A 20,776-nucleotide genomic window follows, 5' to 3' on the forward strand; every position below is an offset into this window, starting at 1 on the left:
CCTCAGATCGCTGGTTCAAATGGCCCAACTGATGTCATCTTAAAGGCAATCACTGCAGTATGGGTGTACATTTCAACCCTCCCATAATCTCTACCATCTTTCAAGTCGAAGTCTAAAATAGTAGGAATAGGATGCTGGCGTTCTCCCTTGTGCTACAGTGGGTTTAGTAATAGTCAAATTAAGATAGTAATAGTCAATTGTGCTAAGTTCTTTAGAAAGAGAGGTAGGGATCCCTGGGTGGTGCAGCGGTTTGGCGCCTGCCTTTGGCCCAGGGCGCGATCCTGGAGACCCGGGATCGAGTCCCACATCGGGCTCCCGGTGCATGGAGCCTGCTTCTCCCTCTGCCTGTGTCTCTGCCTCTCTCTATCTCTGTAACTATCATAAATAAATAAAAATTTAAAAAAATTAAAAAAAAAAAAAGAAAGAGAGGTATTTCCTTGGGAAGACTCCAAGAGAAGGTAAGTCTTGGTCTCCATCCCCAGACTAAGAGATCTTACTGGCACACCGTGTGGATTTATAGGAGGGTGGTAGCCTGCTAAATTTGTTCCAGAAGTTTCTTGCATCATGTTTGGGCTGAAAATGTGGAAAACATTCTGTGTGACTAAGAGACCTCTGAAAGAGGTCAGTTTCTTTGATATCAACGCACTTTGATATCAACGCACAGGAGTCACAAACTTTGTGATGTCCATACCATCTGGTTTAGCAAGCACAGTTTAGTATACTGTATTTAAATATCTTTTTTTTAAAAAAAGATTTTTATTTATTCATGAGAAGAGGCAAAGACACCAGCAGAGGGAGAAACAGGCTCCATGTAGGGAGCCTGATGTGGGACTCCATCCCGAGACCCTGGGATCACGCCCTGAGCCACTGAGCCAAAGGCAGATGCTTAACCCCTTAACCTCTAAGCCACCCAGATTTCCCTATTTAAATATCTTTAAATGGGTATAAGCTCACACCTGAGGTTATTTGCTTAGTCCCTGGGGGCAGGTAGGTTCACAGTCTTGAAACATCACAGATCTCAGTTTCTCTAAGCCTGATGTACCTGCTGAGTGTAGCATACCATGGTTTGTAATTCCTCTAGCTCCATCCACAAGCTCCTTGTATAGATATAAGCAATTTCAAGATAAAAATGGTGTCACCTATACTCTTTTAAGAACCTGAGTTGTCATATCCAGGGCTGGAAGATGTCAAAAATATGGAACAAAAATACTACAACCTGCATATCTAATTTTTTATCTCTTTTCTTCTTCCTGCAGCCCAGACCTTTTAGCCCTCCCATACACTCTTCCAGCCCTCCTCCAATAGCACCCCTCGCACGAGCTGAGAGTACTTCTTCAATATCATCCACCAATTCCTTGAGTGCAGCCACCACTCCCACAGTTGGTAAAAATTATCTCCTCTCTTTTAATCTGTTTGTTGTTTTGACTGGCTATTTTTTATGATCTGAATACCTCAAGGCCCTGTATTTCTGGTTGAAATTGTTTTGCTCTCTGTTCTGCTACTATCAGCTGACTCTTCTTTTTTAAAAGCACCTTCTCAGCAAAGGAGGCAAAATGCTTTGACTAAGCAAATAAACAAATAAAAGAACATTAACACCTGTATTTTGCAGGAATTCTCTTATGCTATTCCATACAGAGCTACTCATAAAAGTAAAGAAGAAATCATCAAAAAGGTCCTGTTATTTACATATTATTTCTTATAATAAAACTAGTCTCCTTTGAGGAAGAATGTTTGTTTAAGTTCCAATCGTGTACCACATCAGAAATCACAAAATTTGAATCTTTTGTTTTCTTCAAGCTTTCATTTCTTCATTCCTTTTGGTTGTCCTTATGTTGACAGATGGTATAAGTGTTGGTGTAAGTGGGACTTGGGCAAACTTTTTCACATTCTTTTCTAGTGCTTTGCAATGATGTGTGGTCAATTTTCCCTGAGAAATAAGTCATTGCTGGCATTTTCAGCAAATGCCTTTGTGCCTCTTTCCATATGGTATGATGAAAGTCAAGAGTTGAGAATGGCTGCTCAGGTTTTCCCAGGTTTAAATGCCTCATTTTGCCTGGAGCATTTTTCCTCTTCCCAAGGCTGATCTCTCTACATACCTCTTTACCCATCTTCCACAAGCTGCTGCCTCTCTCATGTTTGCTCGATATCTCTGACCTGGGGCTCTGCCCTTACATTTTTTTCCCATTGTCTTCCTTCATTGTCTGAACTCTCTTCCAAGTCTCCCATATTGTAAACAGCTGGCCCATCCTGCATTGCTTGGGAGAATCATTAACCCAAAGCTAAATAAATCCCTGCTATTATTTACCAAAGAAGAGCATGCTACAGAGTTGCCCATGGGAGAAATAGTTTGATCAAAGCCTGAGCTCTTCTGGAAAACTCCTTATTTTCCCAGGGATATAAATGAAGGTGTGCCTCATAGGGGCCCCAAAGAGAATTTCAACTATATCATGTGTTCTATAGTTTTAATCAAACCCAAAACAATCCTTCAAATTGGGTGAAAATATAGCCAGCCATCCAATTTTGTAGGATTCATTAACAGACAGATATTTGACATTATTTATATAGATAAGACTATTCTTTCTCTGCATCATCCATGGAGATAATTTGGGGCTTCCTGTTTTAAGATGCCTATTAGGTCAGTTCTGTCTGGGGTTTTTTTGTTCATTTTTTTCCGTAATGTCCCAACATTTTTTTTTTTTGGACACTTTAATACTCCTGATTGTAACTCCATTTCTCTCACTCTTGCTCTGTTTTTTTGTTTGTTTGTTTGTTTTTGTTTTATTGGGGGGGTTGTTTTGTTTTATTTTTTTCTCAAGATTATTTGTTCCGCCCACTCTGTGTGATTTTCCTGGTTGGTCAAAGAGGAAAGTAAGAAGCATAAACTCACAAAGCAGACCTCGACTGACCTCAGATGACCGACTAACATATTCTTTAAACTCATTGAGATTCGTAGAGAAAATGACACACACAGAGAATTTGAACTGTGTCCATGTTTTATACAATGGGTTTTTATACTCCCTGCCTCAGAAATCACAAATCTTGGCCAGTGATTTTGATTCTTAGCACAACCAGTACGCATTCTTTCAAAATGAATGACAGAGGGGTTGAAAAACAATAAAGCCACCTGAGAAGATACTCACACTGCTTCATTGCTGAGGAGCATTCCGACTTAATTTGTTTGGTTCTGGGTTTTTGTTTTGTTTTAGTTTTCCTCTTCCTCATGCTCTTGTCCTTTACTTCCCGCGTCTGTGAGTCACCCAACAGCCACTTCTCTCCGAAGTAACTGCCTTGTCAAATGGCTGCCCAGCAGCTCCTGTGTATTGCTGTTTATCTCTTTCTGGAGAAGATGTGCTTTAGCAGTTCAGCACCAAGGGGTCGACTATTCATGACTGACGTGGAATGTCAACTTTATGTAGTCAAATGGCTTGCAGAGGATGGAGAATTTTAGCAGGAAACTTTCCTCCTACCACACAAAATTTTTTCAACATTTCCTATGACATCTGAGCCAAAACTGGGGCAAATGCGGTGGAAACTTCGTACATATTTATTTGCACTTGCTTATTGCAAAGTTTACTGTAATTCAAGGACAAAATTTTTAAGTAAGAATATGCCCCCTGAAGTCTTGGGACGTAAAATCTTCCATGAAAGCTCTGATATAAAGAAATAAATCTGATGCCACACCTAAAAATAGGACTTTCTCTGCATTGCCACACTCAAATAATGAAGAACCCCTCTGCAACTGTATATCACTGAATTTAAGACACCTCCCATCAGAAAATACACTATTATAGTATACATGACTAAGAAAGGAAGGGGAAAGCTGCCAAGGGAGCTAAGATGCAATGCTTTCTTATCACATTAATTTTAAGGCCCATCCCAATTTCAAAGATGTCAAAAATGTAAAAAAAGTGGACATATCAGAATTAATGAAATATAATACACTCCTTTTCCATGAGAAGAACTTAAAGGATCTTCACTGATTTGGGGGGGGAGATCCTATTAATATTATGGGGATAGAGAAAATGTTTAAAATTATTCTAAGAAACAAACTCTTAGCCATTTAGAGATAAACAGAGTTGCTTCTAATTTAAATATCCATTTTTCTTACTTTTTTTTTCTTATTTCTATGGGTAATAGTAAAGGGGTTTTTTTTAGATGTTTGCAAAATCTTTGGTACCCCAATACAATAAGAATACCATAAAGACAATTTTTTCATTGTTAAATGAAAATAAATATATTTTATAATATAATATATAATAATATAATATATAAATATATATATTTATATTATAATATATATTGTTAATTATATTCCTTCCCTGTTAATTATGCATTTGCAACTGCATCTTTAACATCCTCTCAGAAATCTGAATGAATGAAAAGTAACCACTTACGACACCAGAGGAAGCAGTAGGTAGATTTTGATGTTTCCTTTAGTGTAGAACTCTAAGCAAAAGTGATTTATATTCAGTACTGGAATATTAGCCATAGCATCTAAATCTTATAATATTTTCTCCAAGTCTTTGTCTCTCCAGGCTGGGTGGCAATTCTGAATTGGATAAACATTCTTTTAAAAATACTTGTATTAATGCCAATTACTTTACACAGAAAGACCTTTGGAGATGGATATTCCCGATCTCAATGTAAAATTCCCACATTTAATTTTAGTCTTTTTTTCTTTCTACTATTTTTTTTAAAACCTGTCTCTATTACTGGCTTCCCCATCTCAGATCAGTTTGAGGCAATTTCCACGGTTAGTTCCTAAGGAAATTTTTTCTTCTGTACTTAATTTGAGTGTTGCCCTTACTTAAAGCAAGCACAGAGCTATCCAAAAATTCATCTTTTGTTTCCCAATTTATTTATGATGCTGTATTCTAAGCTCTCAAGTCCACAACCACCATAAAAAAAATTGTGAGCATGTTATTCAGCCGTATGAACTATTCTTTTGGAACTTCAACTCAAAAAACAAATGGCAGTATTGGAGGCTCCTTTTTTTTTTTTTTTGTATGTGAATTCTTGCCTTCTCTTTATTTTTCAATTTTTTAAAAAATTTTCATCCTAGTATAGTTAACATACAGTGTTATATTAGTTTCAGGTGTACACAATAGTGATCCAACAATTCTATATATTACTCAGTGCCTATCATGATGGAGGCTCCTCATTTTAAGGAAATTGTAAATATGAAGTTAGGTCTTCAAAGGAAAGAAATATCCTCCATCATTCTCCATTAACAGGTATGAAAGGATATTGTAACATTCAGATACTGCCAGTGTAACTGTTTGGCTTCTTATTTTCTGGACAGATTATGGAGTGTCCTTCTTGTTGCCAGTTCCATTTGTCTTGTCCTCTCCTACAGATATTACAGGCATTGCATCAACTTGTTCCAGGCACCAAGGAAGCCACTTGTATAATAAAACCTGATTGACAGGTGCTATCCTAGAACCTGAAAAATTGTTAAGAAGCAGTTTTCCTGCTTTACTTAAATCTAGGAGGCAAGCCAGTAGAATATTTTTTCCAAGAAACGTTGGTTATAGAATAATTTTACTACCCTCATCCATTTCCTTATCTTCTCTATGTTGTGGGGAGGATTCTCCCTTATGGGTCTTTGTACAGATTTGATTCCATTTTTAATTTAAGTTGTAATAATATTCTTTAGACCTGTGGAACTGAGCACTTCTTTAGTTGATCATATAGAATAGAACTCCAACTACCTGTATTTGTTAACAGGTGAGAAAGGAGACCGCGTGCAAAGATCTGGAACAGTTGGGGTCCAGAACAACTGTTGTGATCAATTTACAAAGATATTTGTCCATAGTTGGATACCATAGCCAAAGATGGAATTACAGTCATACTGCCCAAAATTAACAAGCCACAACTACTAAAGATGCATGCAAGGCAAACTGAATTTGGATACTGATGAGTTTGAAAGGGGATACTTCATTCAGCTACCTCAGATTTATATTGTTGCTTTTTTATGGTCTTGTTGAAAGCTTACTCTTTCCCACTGGGGCAGGGGGAAGGTGTATTCTGAGTGATCCTGTGTACCAAGAGGTTCTATTGATGGACATATGTCTGGCCACCTGAGAACTATGTCTGAGTAGAATGCACTTACACAAGTCAATTACTAATGGGAGTGCGTTTAACAATTCCCTGCAAAGGTGGAGGCGTGATTTCTTCCATGGAGCTGACTTCAACCAAATTCACAGATGCTAAAACCTGGCATTTAAAAATCTTTAATTTTTTCCTCATAGAACCATCATAAAATAAGCACATCCCCTTTTTTTATACCCTATCATCATGATCCTGGTGTGTTAGGTTTTGTTTCCTTTTTCCATTAATATCATTCTTGTGTTTCAATTTATGAAGTGTACTGCTTGATTTCATTTGGGATTTGTATTTGTGTTTTTGTTTTCCATTCCTTTATATTTCTTTGGTTCTTAGTGTCAGAAGATGATGTTTTTTATGACAAACTGCCCTCGTTTGAAAGGCGCTGTGAAACGCTGGCAGGTATGGTGCTAGCCAAGTGATCTCTAGATATCCAGACTTTAAAAATCCAAGCCATTATGCCATCTGAATGCTGTAAACTTAATGGACATGCTAGTCACCTCATGAGTGTCTGATGCCTCTCAGATGCACCCTGTCTATTTATTATTCATCGTGGAACTCATATCACCAATTTTTTAAGTGAACATATTAAAAAGCAGCAGGTTGCATGACAGTTTCTCAAAAGGTTTGAAAAAGGTGAGATGCTATTGCTTTGTGAATTTACAAAGGAAGGAATAATTTAACTGCTCAGAATTACATGTCCAGTGACTGCTTTTTAATTTAAAATATAATAGAACACCGTCAGTAATCTTGTTTTCTCTTTGGTACATAGGTAAAGGGTGTTTTGTGTCTGGATGCCTAAGGTGATTCCAGGGGAGGGGACGGAAGATATGTGACATCTTCCATGAACTTTAAATTGATATGCAATGCTGTTGTCATTTAAAACCTAAGCTAAGTTTGATATAATCCATAACTCCGAGTTTATCTTTTTGAAACTATAGAAGGGGATGACATTGAAGATGAAATGGATACAGCAATTGCTGAATGACCGTTTGCCCTAACTAGTGCAGTTAAAATATGCTGACGCCCCTGCATGGCCAGGAAGACTTCCGCTCCATGCGCGCAACCACCGAGTATCAAGCTACCAACAACACGTGCCCATCCCTTTAGGCCTCCATAGCTTTGCTTTTGCTTTCTGTTTCCCGAACTAAAAACAAAAACTAAATCATAGATTGCCAGCCTTCCCTTTTTCCTGCACGCTAATGGCATGCAGTGCCTCCGCCCTCCCCCATAGTGAGATTAATGACCTGTAACTCATACTGTGTCCTTCTCTCTCCCTCTCCTTAACCTTTCCCATCCCGCTTCAACTCCTGGCCATACAGAGAATGAACAGCCTTCCCTCGTTTGGTTTGACAGAGGAAAGTTTTATTTGACTTTTGAAGGTAAGTAGTACATAGCATACCAGATTCTAATTTATACCCCGCATCCTTTTTTTCCCCTCTGCATTTCCAAATCCCAGTTCTCTTCAAAAGACCTGGTCTCACCTTCTATGTACAAATGCTATGGCTACTTAGAAAATATTAAATACTAAAGAAAATATGACATGAATTTGGTTTGTATGCATCTTCAATTTTTCATATTAAAAAAATCAAGCCAATTTGCAGTCAATATTGGTTACTTAATTAACTGTGTTAAATTGGGAAAAACAAAAAACAAAAAAACACCTTTTTTGGCCAAGGAACTTAACTCTGTCAACCAGGGCTCTTTCTTGACTCTTTTGCAAATGCAATACAACAAATGTAAGAATGTTTTTAGTTGGAATTGGCATTCAATTTTGTTTTGGATAATTAATATTTTAAATACGACATCCATCATTGTAAAACATAAATATGTATACATATTCTTATGACAAGGAATGCTGCATAGGAAATTTAAAAATGAGGAAAACAGTGAAAAAGAGTATTTTAGTAAATTCTATCTACTGAAATTGCAACTGACATGGCTGTAGTAAAATGGACAACTATTACTGGACTTGCTATTTTAGAAAACTAAGGAGAATATACATAGATATAATGTCAGATATTTAACCTCAATGTTGGATAATTTGTTACGTTCTGAATTAAGGATTAACATTTATCTGTTTTATATTTAAATTCTCAGCCATTTTAACAGACCAGGCATTTGATTAAAAGTTCAATTTAGGCTAATTGTGAGGAAAATTTAAGTAATTTAACTGTGGGCCCTCTTACCCATAAGTATTTATCACTTAAGCCCCCACTTTCTACCATTTTAAATAGCTAAATTTCTCCTAGGATCAAAAGTTGTCCAAAATATATTCTGCTGTAGAGTCAAATCTGAACATTCATCTTGTCTTTCTGTTCCATGACAACAAAAAGAACTTTCCTAACTTGAGTGTGTGTTTTATAGCAATTCTAAAAATCAGAATGACTGATACAGATTTTTAAGTAGCTTGTGAGGTGTGGCTTTTTTCTCTCTGGGATGAATTTTCCCTGCAAGATGGTCCTGGAGCTGGAAGCCCTTAGCTTGGAGTAGCTTGGATAGCAGCAGAAAAGAATGACCTGATTCAAGGTTTTCCAAATACCTGATGCCCAGCCCTGGCTCAGGTGGAGGACAGCTGAATAGGTAGTCTTCAGGCAAGGATGCATGTTTCCCACATGATGTCAGAAGCCTTCATCACCTCAGGTCATTACTTTTGTAATAACCAAGATGCGAAGTCCACAAACATGATCTTCTAAACTTTTTCTTTGAATCAGATGGAATTAAAAAGTGCCCAGGTGTCTTTTTACTGATCAGCACATCTCAAAAGGAGAAGCTATGGTTGAATAGGTTGGTAAACCCCAAGTACAGCAAATACCTGCATATGTAAAGGCTCTATCTCTGGTTCAGTCTGACCACAGCAGAATAGTTTACCTTGTTTCCATCAGGAAATTGAACAATATGCTACTGCTAATCCTCAAGTAATTGGGACTTCATTAAAAAACAACTTGGATGGTTTTTGTTGTTTCCTTTTGTTTCGGTTTTAGAGTAGCTATTTGCTCGTTTGCTTCTGTTTGAGCTTGGGTTTCTTTAAATTAGAGAGAGAGACTTTTTAAAAAGATACCTGTCTAAAGACAATTTTAGATTGTTGATTTGTTTGTTTTTAAAATATATATTATCAAACAAATATAAGTTTTAATAACTGTGTGGAATAACATGCTATAAACTAGTTTTTTCATTTTAGGAAAATACAATTATAATATATAATATACAACATAATATGAGGTATTTAAAGTTGATAACATAGCCATTCTAATTAGTAAGATCTGAATTTCATAAGCATCTTGATTTGGAACAAGAAAGTCATGAAAGAAAGTGTTTTAATAGAAATAAATCAGAATCTTTAGTACTGTTTTACCTTCATCTTGGACTTAGCTCAAGTCAAGGAAGTATAGAAAGGGCTTCCTGAGGGACTGTGGGAGCAGCCATATCATAAATATATGCTCCTACTTTTCTCATTAAGAAATGCTTATGTAGGTAAAAGTACATTAAGATGAACTTTAGGACTTTAGAACTTTAGTTTAGAAGAAATTAAACATGACACGTTGCCATCTGAGCATGAATGGCTATGTTTTTAGAGAAGGGTGGGGGGCCTGGATAACTCAATTGATTAAGTGTCCAACTCTGGTTTTGGCTTAGGTCATGATCTCAGGGTCATGAGATCAAGTCCCACATTGGGCTCCCTGGTTAAGCAGCTGACTCTTGGTTTCAGCTCAGGTCATGATTTAGGGTTATGAGATCCACCCCTGCATTGGCTCCATGCTCTCTCCCCCATTGCTCCCTGTACATTAGCCTCAGGTATTTTTAGCTAGTGCAAGCTGGAAGGATTTTTTTGTTTCTGCTGTGATGATAAATGACATGGAAATTGCCTTGAGAATGTGCCCCTACCCAAATTTTTTTTTCTATCCAAATTTTAAACTCCAAAAGGACCATCATTAAACATGTTCTATCAAATAGCCCTTCTAGTATATTCTTCTATGGCACTCCAGTTTTACCCAAATGTGGGTAAAACCATTCATATTATCATTTTCTTCAATTCTTCATTCAGGGAATAGAGAAAAAGATTCCCAGGTCAAATTATTCACCTGTTCTAACCAGCTTTTAAATTATTATTTATTAACATCTAAATAGTGTTCTTATAGTGTTCAAAACCTTAATGGGTCTTATTCATTGCTTTGTTCTTACAGTGTTCTAGGCATTAAGTTATTCAGTAAGTGTTTGAGCCACTGAACAACCAACAACTAACTAATGAACGTTGGCTTATGAATTTATTTGGAGATAAATGTGATAAGCTTCATACTTTAAAATTTGATTTAGCAAGAAAGATAGAAAAGTGTTAAACGATGGTTCTAACCCACAAGAGTCCAAAGCTCTTCTTAGTGTTTCACTTTGGTAAATAATTTAAATAATTTCAGTAATATCTTAACCTATTTAAGTTGTTTTTTTTTTACAAAGTAAAGGTTGCAAAATGTAATAAACTAATTCATCCAAGAGTATCCTACTGAAGCTATCAAGTATTCTTCTGAGATGGAAGGAAAGGAAAGATATTTCCATGACAAGTAGAAGATGAGACCATTAGACATTTGAACAATTCCCTAGAGCATTTTAGCATGAACATGTTTCCAGAAATGTCCACTACTGTCCCTCTTTGATTAGCTTATTCAACTACAAAATCGTCTTGTATTTGGTAATGAAAAATGAACAAACAAAAAGCCCTACAACCATTCTTAAGTGTCCTTGTGTCTGAATATCGTCTCCATCCTCTGTGCATACAGCCTCTTGCACACTTATTTCTAGACTGTTCTGTGCTCTTGCTATTGCTTTTACTCCTATCACGCCTTCGGAAATGTCACATCTTTAGCAACACCTCCTCTATATTCGCAGGCTCTCTGCCAACCTCGCCCACCTGTTTCTTTAACTGAATCCCAGCTCTCTTCAGGGACTATCACTTCTATAGCACTCAGCCTGAAAAGTTCTTCAGTCTTCTGTGGGCCATATGTCATGGGACTACAAGGCACTGTTTGAATTCCCCCAATTGCCTGTTGCTGCTTCCAGACCACGTCCTGGTGAGCCTGTGTGCCGCCACCTGATAATTCCACCTCCTGTCACTCCTGATTGCTGTCCACTACTGACCTACAGAGCATTCCTCTGCATTTAACTTCAGGCTTAGAGATTCTGGGAGCCCCCTTTGACCCTCTTCTTCACCTTGCTTCCTAGCTTATCCTGTGATGGAGATTGATGTGGATCACCCATCCAACACCCTGGTTTTAGGGCCTCTTTGACTTCTTCAGCTCCAACACACTTTCTTTCTACACTACTCAGTCATCCACACCTCTGGCCACATCTTGGAAATGGTCCCCACTGGCAAGTGTCATTTTGCTATTTCATAACCAAGAATTTGTCATCCTTTCTGTACACCAAGGACTGCATTAGGCAGTGATTTTTTTCATTTAACAAATATGTATTGAGGAGAACTTTGTGCTAGTACTGTGTAAGCACTCCCCAGTAGGAAGCAAAACAGAAAAAATATCCCTGTCACCATAGAGCTTACATTCTAATGTAAAGAATCAAAAATAAGAAGATAAATAAGTCATAGAGATGTTAGTAAGTTCTACAGAGAAAAATGAAATAGAGAAATACACTCCCAATGGAGCATATTGGAGATTGCAATTTTATATAGGGGAGCCAGGAGTAATAAAAGCAGTGGATAATAATAAATATTATCAGAGTGCTTATCTATGTGCAAAGTACATTCCACTATTATGTCATTTCATCTGAACCACTCATCAATGAAGAAATTAAGATTCAGAGAATGTAAGTAACTTTCAAAAGATCACTCAGCCAAGAAAGGGCACAGTAGGAATTTAAACCCAGGTGGCCTATCAATGATGCTTTACATACATGACCTCATTCAGTCTTTGCAATACCTGTTCAGGTCAGGGTTTCTGGTGGGTTTTTCCCCAGCCTCCCTCCTGACCTTTCAGCTCTCCATTGCCCTAACTATACCTTGTCTCTGACCTCACTGAGACCTCTGGTCTCAGGTCCATCCTATTCTCACTGCCCTAGCACTAACCTACATTCAAGTTCTTTTCTAGGGAGTTCTTTCCCCTAAAGGAAAAATATGTTTCTGTAATGATAATGACTTTAATTATCTCTTACAACGGCAGCTACATTTTCTATTGAGTGAGGGACACATTCAGAAAAATTCCTTCTTGGAATTACATTGTCTATGTGAAAAGAATTAACTCTTGACATTTTGAACTTCTGACCTCCTTCAGCAAGGTTTTAAATATCCTTACTGAGTAGTTGGTAAGGTAGAAGCATAGCCATGGACCAGTCAACTTTCCTTACCCTGACATAGTGATAACATCCTGTAAGAAACAAACAGGTTAGATTTTTCACATGGGGCCAGGGGACATTAATTAATTCATCTGAGAGTCATTGGGAGAAGGAAAATTGGAAGGTATGACCAGTTTTCTAGGAAGCAACTGCTTTGCTAAATTCACAATATTCTTTAAGTGAGAAGTGTCCACTAATTGTCCCCACCCTACTGTAGATAGGCCCTTTATAGTCAACAACCTGGTAAAGTTGCATTAAGTACAACTAGGCTAAGAAAAAATATATAGAAACATAAAAAGCAGTGACACAAGACAGTGAAAACATTAAAATCATACACCCTAACTCTTCTGAATGTCTATATGTAAATTATATGGTATATATAAAATGTAAAATCCTTTCTATTAATAACTGAAAGTCACAGAGAGCTTTTGTAAATAGCCTAAACGTGTTAAGATCCAAGTGAGGCTGAACCTGCAAAATGTTCTACCCGGCAGAGTTGCTGAGGATTTCCAAATTCATGTCACTGCTTCATAAAGGAAGTAGTTACCCAGTTCTGAAAATCTCTAGGATTGACTAATATGCTGATATTTCACTTGGGTTCTTGCCCTTTGAGGCAGTTGCCCTGTTTCACTCATGTCTACTGTATGGCTGGTGTGCTGGAAATTGACCATGGGCCACATTTTGTGCTAATTACTCCATATCCACAAATTCATGTAAATCCACAAAGCAACTGTATGAGGTGGGCAGTATTGCTTTGTTTTGGGTTTTTTAAAAATATTTTATTTATTATTCATGGGAGACACACACAGAGAGAGGCAGAGACACAGGCAGAGGGAGAAGCAAGCTCCCTGCGGGGAGTCTGATGTAAAACTTGACCCCAAGAGCCTGGGATCACAACCCGAGCCAAAGTCAGACACTCAACCACTGAACCATCCAGGTGTCCCAGGTGGGCACTATTGTTATTTACATTTTATAGATGGCTAAACAGAGGCTCTGAGATTTTAGATCACTTTCCTAAGATAACACAGCTAGTCAGCGAGTGAATTGGTTCTGGAGGAGTTAAGTGTGGAGTTATAAAACCAATGTTCCCAACTACTATAATATTCAAATCTTGACTGTGCCAGTCAATAACCATGTAACCTTGAGAATATCTCTGAGCCTCTGTTTTATAATGTCATAAGTACTTTGCAAGACAATTGGGAAAGTCAAATAAGATAGTTTTTTTTATTAATGTACTATATAACATGAAAGATTTTTTGGTTTTATTTTGTTTTTATTGGGACTTTATGTTTTTAGAGCAGTTTTAGGTTCACAGTAAAATTGAGAGGAAGTATAGAAATTTTCCATATACACCCTGGCCCCATACATGCACAACATCCCCCACCAGAATGACATATTACAATTGATGAACCTACATTCATATATTATAATCACTCAAGGACTATAGTTTACATTAAGGTTCACTCTTGGTATTTTATATCTTGTGGATTTGGACAAATGTATGATGTGTATCTACCATTATAGCACAATAAAGAATATTTTCACTACCCTAAAAATCCTTTGTTCATCCCTCTTCTGGCCCTCAACCCCTGGCAACCACTGATCTTTTTACTGGTTCTATAGTTTTTCCTCTTCCAGAGTATTATATATTTGGAATCGTATGATATGTAGCCTTTTCAGATAGGCTTCTTTCACGTAGTAGGATGTATTTAAGTTCCTCTATATGTTTTTATGGCTCAATAGCTCTGAAAGGATTTTATTATTCATACTTTGAGCTTTCATTCAAACTGAATAAGGAGAATTAAAGGAAGAGCCCACAAAGGTTCTCTACCCAAGATGAGTTTGTTTCTTATGTCTGCTATTTTCCTGGTTTCCAAAGTCATCTCTTGAGTCTCTGGTAGTGACTAAGCTGGAGAGTTTTCTCTTGTATCTCCATCAGACTCCCTTATGGCCATAACAGTCTTAAATATACAATTGTTTCTGAATGTGTCCCTCACTCAATAGAAAATGAGTAATTGAATAACTTTAAAGTATATAAATGTTAGGGGCAACTAGGGGGTTATTCATTTAAGTGTCCAACTCTTGATTTCAGTTCAGGTCACAATCTTAGGGTTCTGAGATCAAGCTCCCTGTTGAGTGCCATGTGGGGCATGAAACCTGCTTAAGATCCTCTCTCCCTCTCCCTCTGCCCTTCCCACACTCCTCTCTCTCTCTCTCTCTCTCTCTCTCTCTCTCAATCTTAGTGTGTGTGTGTGTGTGTGTGTGTGTATATATATATATATATAGCCTTGCTTTGTTCAAGATTGAAGACTTTCACTCCCCAGCAAAGGAGATAAACCCTGAGTTTGAATTACACATGCTTGGGTACAGAAGTAGATTATATAATGGTATTTCCCATCTGACTGGAGTTACTAAAAAGAGAACTAGTTCCTTCATTCAATGGTTAACAGGCATTCCCATGATGTCTTCGGAGCTCTAAGCCCCTGTGCAGGAGTGATGGAGGTAAAACAATGCTTTTGCCTTCTAGGAATTCACAAGAAATGGAGAAGATAGGCACTTCCTACAAAAGATATACTATACCACAAGTCATAATAGAATGTAACAAAGTGCTGGAAATGTATGACTAATGGATAGACTTTAACTGAGAGAAATCTAGAATAACTTGTGGAGGCCCAGAGACCTGAGCTAGCTGATGAAATTTGGGGATTTACTGAAGCAGTTCAAGAGAAGTAGTCAGGCACAGACAGTATTGTTTTCTTCTGGAGATTTGAGAAACACTATTGAGGTAGAATCATTTAAAATCTACTAGGATGTAGAAGGGAGTGAAAGCTTCCATCCTGAGACACAGGGAGAAGGGTGCTGTTGTCAAACCAAGAGAAAGAGGTCTCCAAGAGTGCTAGATTTGGTTAGGGAAAAAATGAGTTACTTTTAAGACCTCTCAACTTTAAGATCCTGTACCTTCTATGTAGATGAGTCCCGGAGTAAATAGACCATGCAAATCTGGGAGTCATTTGCTTAGAGATAAGGACTGAATCCATGGAGATAAGAGTTTAATCTTGGGGCATGCCTACATTCAGGACCCAGGTTGGAAAAAGAATGCATTGTAACTTGGAACTTTCTCCATAGTATTCTTGCTTTAAATAGCCACACAAATATCAGTGATTAATTTTTAATGCATTATTTCAGTGGATATGCTTTTGTGAAATGTATTCCATGCCTAGTTCTTTTGCTGATCTTTTGTCTCTCAGTTATTCTTGTTCTAGGGAATGCCTAACTGGCTGACCCAGTTGCACTCATTATGACTGTTAATCTAAGTACCAGATAGGAAGATTGCAGACATCAAGCCTAGAAAGAAAATACCAGCTTTTACATGGCTGTTATTGCAAATGCAAGTCAACTTAGAAATGATGCACTGCCTCCTTTCCCAAACTGCTTCCCCATCAAAGCCTTTGTCCTCTTTGTGTGTATGTCTTTCTCAAGTGCCTTATAATCTTCTATCTCTACTTCCTTTTTCTTCCTTCTGACACACAGATATGAACACTCAAAATTGAACATAATATGAGACTAAGGATAGTTTTAGTATTTGTTGTGTACATCAAGTAAAAATGTAATGACTTGTACAAACCTTAAAAATAATTGAATAATAAATTTTGTATTTCTTTGTTCATGAATAGAAAGAAAATTCTTTTTTATAGGATTCTTCATTTTTCTTTTTCCATGAAGCAAGAGCTCTGCAAAATACTGTAATGTTCCCTACCTATCCCCATAATAAACTTATAGCCATATCTGTCATGGTCAAAAGAAGGAATTTGTTGTCTATTATATTATACAGTTTGACTTGAAATATTCCTCATGGGCAGCTCCAATATGTATATGCCTCGATGTGCTCATAGTCACTATGCTTCAGCTGGAATCAAGGCTGTCTTCATATGTTATATATATATATATATATATATATATATATATATATATATGAAATTGATTATGATGGGTGCATAGCAAAATGAATAGTTTTCTATATTTACTAATTCTGCAATCATTAAGTATCTGATAGGGAAAACAATAACAAACTGTGGAATAAGGCCTTGATAATATCGCTATAGGGACAGATAGTGTTATGGCTGTATTCATTCAATCAGTAAGTGTTTTTTTGAGTCCCTACTATGTGCATGGTGAAAGGTATTTCATGCATATGAAAGGTATTAGGTTTACAGTAGTGAACAAGGAAGACATGCTTCTCTTTTTATGGAGCATAGAAGTCAGACATTAAACAAGTAGTTACAATAATGTGCAGAGATTGCTATATTCAAGAAATAAGTATTTTGGAGGCAACCAGCAGAGAGACCTCACCTGGCCTCCCCGGTTAGAGAGAGCTTCCAAAGGAAAAGATGAGAGTGATATTTAAGTGTACACCGCTTCTGCTTTGAAGAAATATAAAATGTCCCTGAGTTAGAGTTCTGATATAAAATCTTATGTAATATAAAAATGTTAACCTACAGATATATTGGGTATTATCCTAGGTATTAAAAACAGAAAAAGAGTCTCCAATTAATTTATATCAGTTTATTTTCAGCACATACACATGCACACACATACACACAGAGAAAAATATATGTTATATAGAGAATGAAAGAGAATGTACATTCATGTATATGTGGAGAGAGAGAAAAAGTGTGTGCACATGTGTGTGTCCTCACATTGGCTCTGGAATTAGCCTTCCAGGTCTGAAATATAACCTCAGCACCTGAGCAACTTTAAGTAAGTTATCTAACCTTTCTAAGTCTTGATTTCCTCTTATGGAAATTGGAATAGCAATGGCACCTAGTGCATAGGGTGAAGTCACGATAAATGGTCAAGTACTGGGCAGCCCCGGTGGCCCAGTGGTTTAGTGCCGCCTTCAGCCCAGGGTGTGATCCTGGAGATCCAGGATAGAGTCCCACTTCAGGCTCCCTGCATGGAGCCTGCTTCTCCCTCTGCCTGTGTTTCTCTGGCTCTCTCTCTCTCTGTGTCTCGAATGAATGAATGAATGAATGAATGAATGAATAAATAAATAAAATCTTTTTTAAAAATGGTCAAGTACTGAGGTCAGTGCATGCAAAGCACACAATAGCCATTAGCTATTAGCACTATTTTCCAACTTCACACTTCCCTTGCTTGTAACATGGCTGTGTTTTGCGGAGTTTTTGCCTGCTTTGGAGAAGGTTGGGTTGTAGCACTGTAACCTTCTTCCACATAAAACATGTGGGAACTTGATCAGCCGTGAGTTGCTACATGACCTCCCTCCTTCTCAGCAGGGACAAGGAGCAGTCTTTTCCCCACTGCTTATGGAGGAAGAGAATGATTTGGAAGCAGGATGCATCTTCCCTGCTGTACACCCCCTGCCTCCACCAGAGCCTATCTTTAAAGCTGACTTGTTGAGACTAATGATCTGGCTGGTTATACGCTCCTTAGGGTGCTGTGTTAATGCTGATGGGAGATGCTGGAAGAAAATCTGTTACCACCTCTTTTATTAGAGGGTTTGTAAATCATGGCATTTCAGCAGATATGACAAGTAATTTCAAACTTCCTGAGAAAAAGAAAGGAGAAGCTGAGAATCACCAGGGGGGATACCGCTTTACCTTTGCAGAGTTGCAAGCCTTCATCATGCAATAGCTTTTTTTTTTTTTTTTTTCATTATTATTATGTGTCCTCTAAGGAGAGCTATCCATAAATTAAGGCTGCCCATCCATTGTACTCTGGACTCTGGCACCCCAGACAGAGAAGACCCTCTGGCCCCTTCAGAGACGAAAGCTGACATAATGAATAAAGAAGTGATTCAAAGAGGTGGTGTCAAGACTCAAGAGAATCTCCCATTTCTAAGCATTTCATGTATGTGGAATGAATATATTTAATCAACACCATAAATACCTTTAAGAGATTTTATTCAGTTATTTGTGAAAGGCCTTTGTAAACAAACTATACAGTACTATATGCATGTAATCATTTCCTCAAATAATACTTGCCATTAATGAATATTTAACATGTGCTAAGAATTTGCATTCATTGCTTCATTTATTAAGTCAGAGATTGATTTGGGCTCATTAAGATACGGAATTTAAGACGAAGCATTAAAAGAAGCCATTGCCCTTAAGATTTTTACCCTTTTGTATCTTCAGCTATTTTGCAACATGCATGTGGCAATAATTTCTGCTAGAGCATGGACTTTTAGCAGGCAGGAGTCTTCCTGGAGTTGTTCCACTTCTGCTGGCTATTTTGTATTAAGTCACCAGGACATGAGTAAATATGGCCTTGGAATTTCTTTTCCTGCTGGCACACCTCCATACAGACAGTATGTGTTATTTACCATTGTGTTTCTTGATCTTATATTCAGAATAATTACAGCATGCCTCCTTCTAAGATCTGATTTAGATCCTTGAAATATGCCTCTGAGAAAGCACGAAAGGTCATTCTGGAGAAGCGTCACAAAGGAACAAGGGTGATGTTAATTTTTCAAGGATGTTTTGGTGACTCTTGAGAGTTGCAGTCGTCATTGTTAAGCATGAGGCCAGGAAAAGGAAGCATGAGTTATTTAATATTGATCACTCCTTTCCTTAGATTTTGCCTTTTTTGGGCAAAAATTCTTCAGGAAACTGGCAGCTCAAATCCCAGGCTTTCAGACAGTCAGACTACAATAGCATTCTTCATGCCTCTCCATTCATAAATATTAGCTCCCTAGGGGAATAACTTTGTAGTGATCAAAATCACCAGCATTTACTTTTTTGCTATAAGAAGAACCATTCAAAAAATAAGGGAGAAATGTAGAAATCTCAGTGTTATTTAAGATCTAAATCCCAATTTCTATTTATATTTTTTGCCACAATATCAAAGCAATGTGTGCTCATTATAGAAAGTTTAGAAAAACAGAAAAATATTAAAAAAATGAAATAACCTATAGTCTAATAACCATAAATAAGAACTGCTATCATTGGTCTATTTCATTTCTAACATTTTTCATGTGATATCACTGTGTGTGTGTATGCATGTGTAGTGTATATTTTTATAATTATGCATCCTTTTATTTTAACATATAATGTCCACCATGCCATTCAAATGTATTTTAAAATAGCTCATAGTTTGCTTCACTCTGATCATGACATTGATTTAAGCATATTTTTAAAAATTCAAACAATATGGAAAGTATATATGAAAGTAAATATGGAGAAAGAAAGAAATCCTATTTGCAGCCACATGAATGGATCTGGGGGACATTTGCTAAATAAGCCAGACAGAGAAAGACAAATACTGCATGACATCACTTATATGTGGAATCTAAAACAAAAACAAAATCAAGTCAAACTTATAGAGGCAAAGAATAGAAAAGTGGTTGCCAGGGGCTGGCAGGTGGGAGAAATAGGGAAAAGTTGATAAAAGGGTACAAAGTGTCAATTATACAATGAATAAGGTTTGGGGTCTACTGTATAAGATGGTGACTATAGTTGATGGTACTGTATTGTGCAATCGGAATTTGTTAAGAGAGTAGAACTTAAATGTTCTCACCAAAAAATATATGCATATATACAAAAATATATACATATATATGGTGATGAATGTGTTAATTAACTAGGTAAGAGGAATCCTTTCACAATGTATATTCATATCAAATCATCATGATGTGCACTTTAAATGTCATACAATTTTCTTTCTCAATTATACTTCAATAAAGCTGAAGGGGAAAAAAGACCCTAAACTACAAAAAAATAAATAAATAAATACAACCCTGATCATACTATTGAGAGACTAGTCAAGATGACATTTTTAACCTTTGATGAAAAATATTAAAGAAAAACCTCTCTCTATATGTAACATGTGTGTATTACATTTACTTGATTCCAAAAGGCTGTTCATTAGGATATGCTCCACTGGTTTAATGACAATTTTTGGGTGCAAAGGAAACTTCATTAAATGTAGAAAGCATTTTTTCTAACAGTAATAGACCAAATGCAAGTCACCATCTTCAGTATAACGATTAGAAATTTAGACTAAACCTATTTCATATTAGGAATAAAGATGGTTCTATCTCAATTCTGGCCATCAGCAGTTAGGTTTTTATGCTGCATGTTCATAACCCTGACCTCTTCCTTCTCTTTGACATTGATAGTTTAAGTGGGGGGCACATCAAAAATTCCAGGCTTTTATCTGTCCTGAGTTTTTTTATAAATTGCCAAAGGTAAATAGTTTTTCTCAAAGTCATCTAAAAGTTTTTGAGAGATAGTTTTATTATATATTCTTTTATGATGCATAATTCAGTCATAACCTACTTGTCCCACCTGCAGAAACTGCAGGCAGTTTCTCCTGC

The 20,776-nt window shown here is 37.0% G+C and overlaps 1 protein-coding gene and 1 long non-coding RNA gene across 29 annotated transcripts in view; one reads left to right on the top strand and one right to left on the bottom strand.

Annotated features, from left to right (window-relative positions):
- SGIP1 (SH3GL interacting endocytic adaptor 1) overlaps window positions 1-20,776 on the top strand; it is a 204,143-nt gene that overhangs the window by 143,914 nt on the left and 39,453 nt on the right. For 7 of the 23 annotated variants that reach the window (XM_077892177.1, XM_077892176.1, XM_077892175.1 and 4 more), the window contains 3 exons: window positions 1,257-1,383; window positions 6,442-6,507; window positions 7,428-7,487. In XM_077892177.1, the coding sequence (XP_077748303.1) occupies window positions 1,257-1,383; window positions 6,442-6,507; window positions 7,428-7,487 (253 nt within the window). The remainder of the gene's footprint in view (window positions 1-1,256; window positions 1,384-6,441; window positions 6,508-7,427; window positions 7,488-20,776) is intronic. The other 16 variants (XM_077892182.1, XM_077892186.1, XM_077892194.1 and 13 more) reach the window with 3 other exon arrangements.
- LOC144310755 (uncharacterized) overlaps window positions 1-20,776 on the bottom strand; it is a 139,602-nt gene that overhangs the window by 107,560 nt on the left and 11,266 nt on the right. The window lies entirely within an intron of this gene.

The sequence above is a fragment of the Canis aureus genome, chromosome 3, assembly GCF_053574225.1.
Source record: "Canis aureus isolate CA01 chromosome 3, VMU_Caureus_v.1.0, whole genome shotgun sequence".
Lineage (NCBI taxonomy): Eukaryota > Metazoa > Chordata > Mammalia > Carnivora > Canidae > Canis > Canis aureus.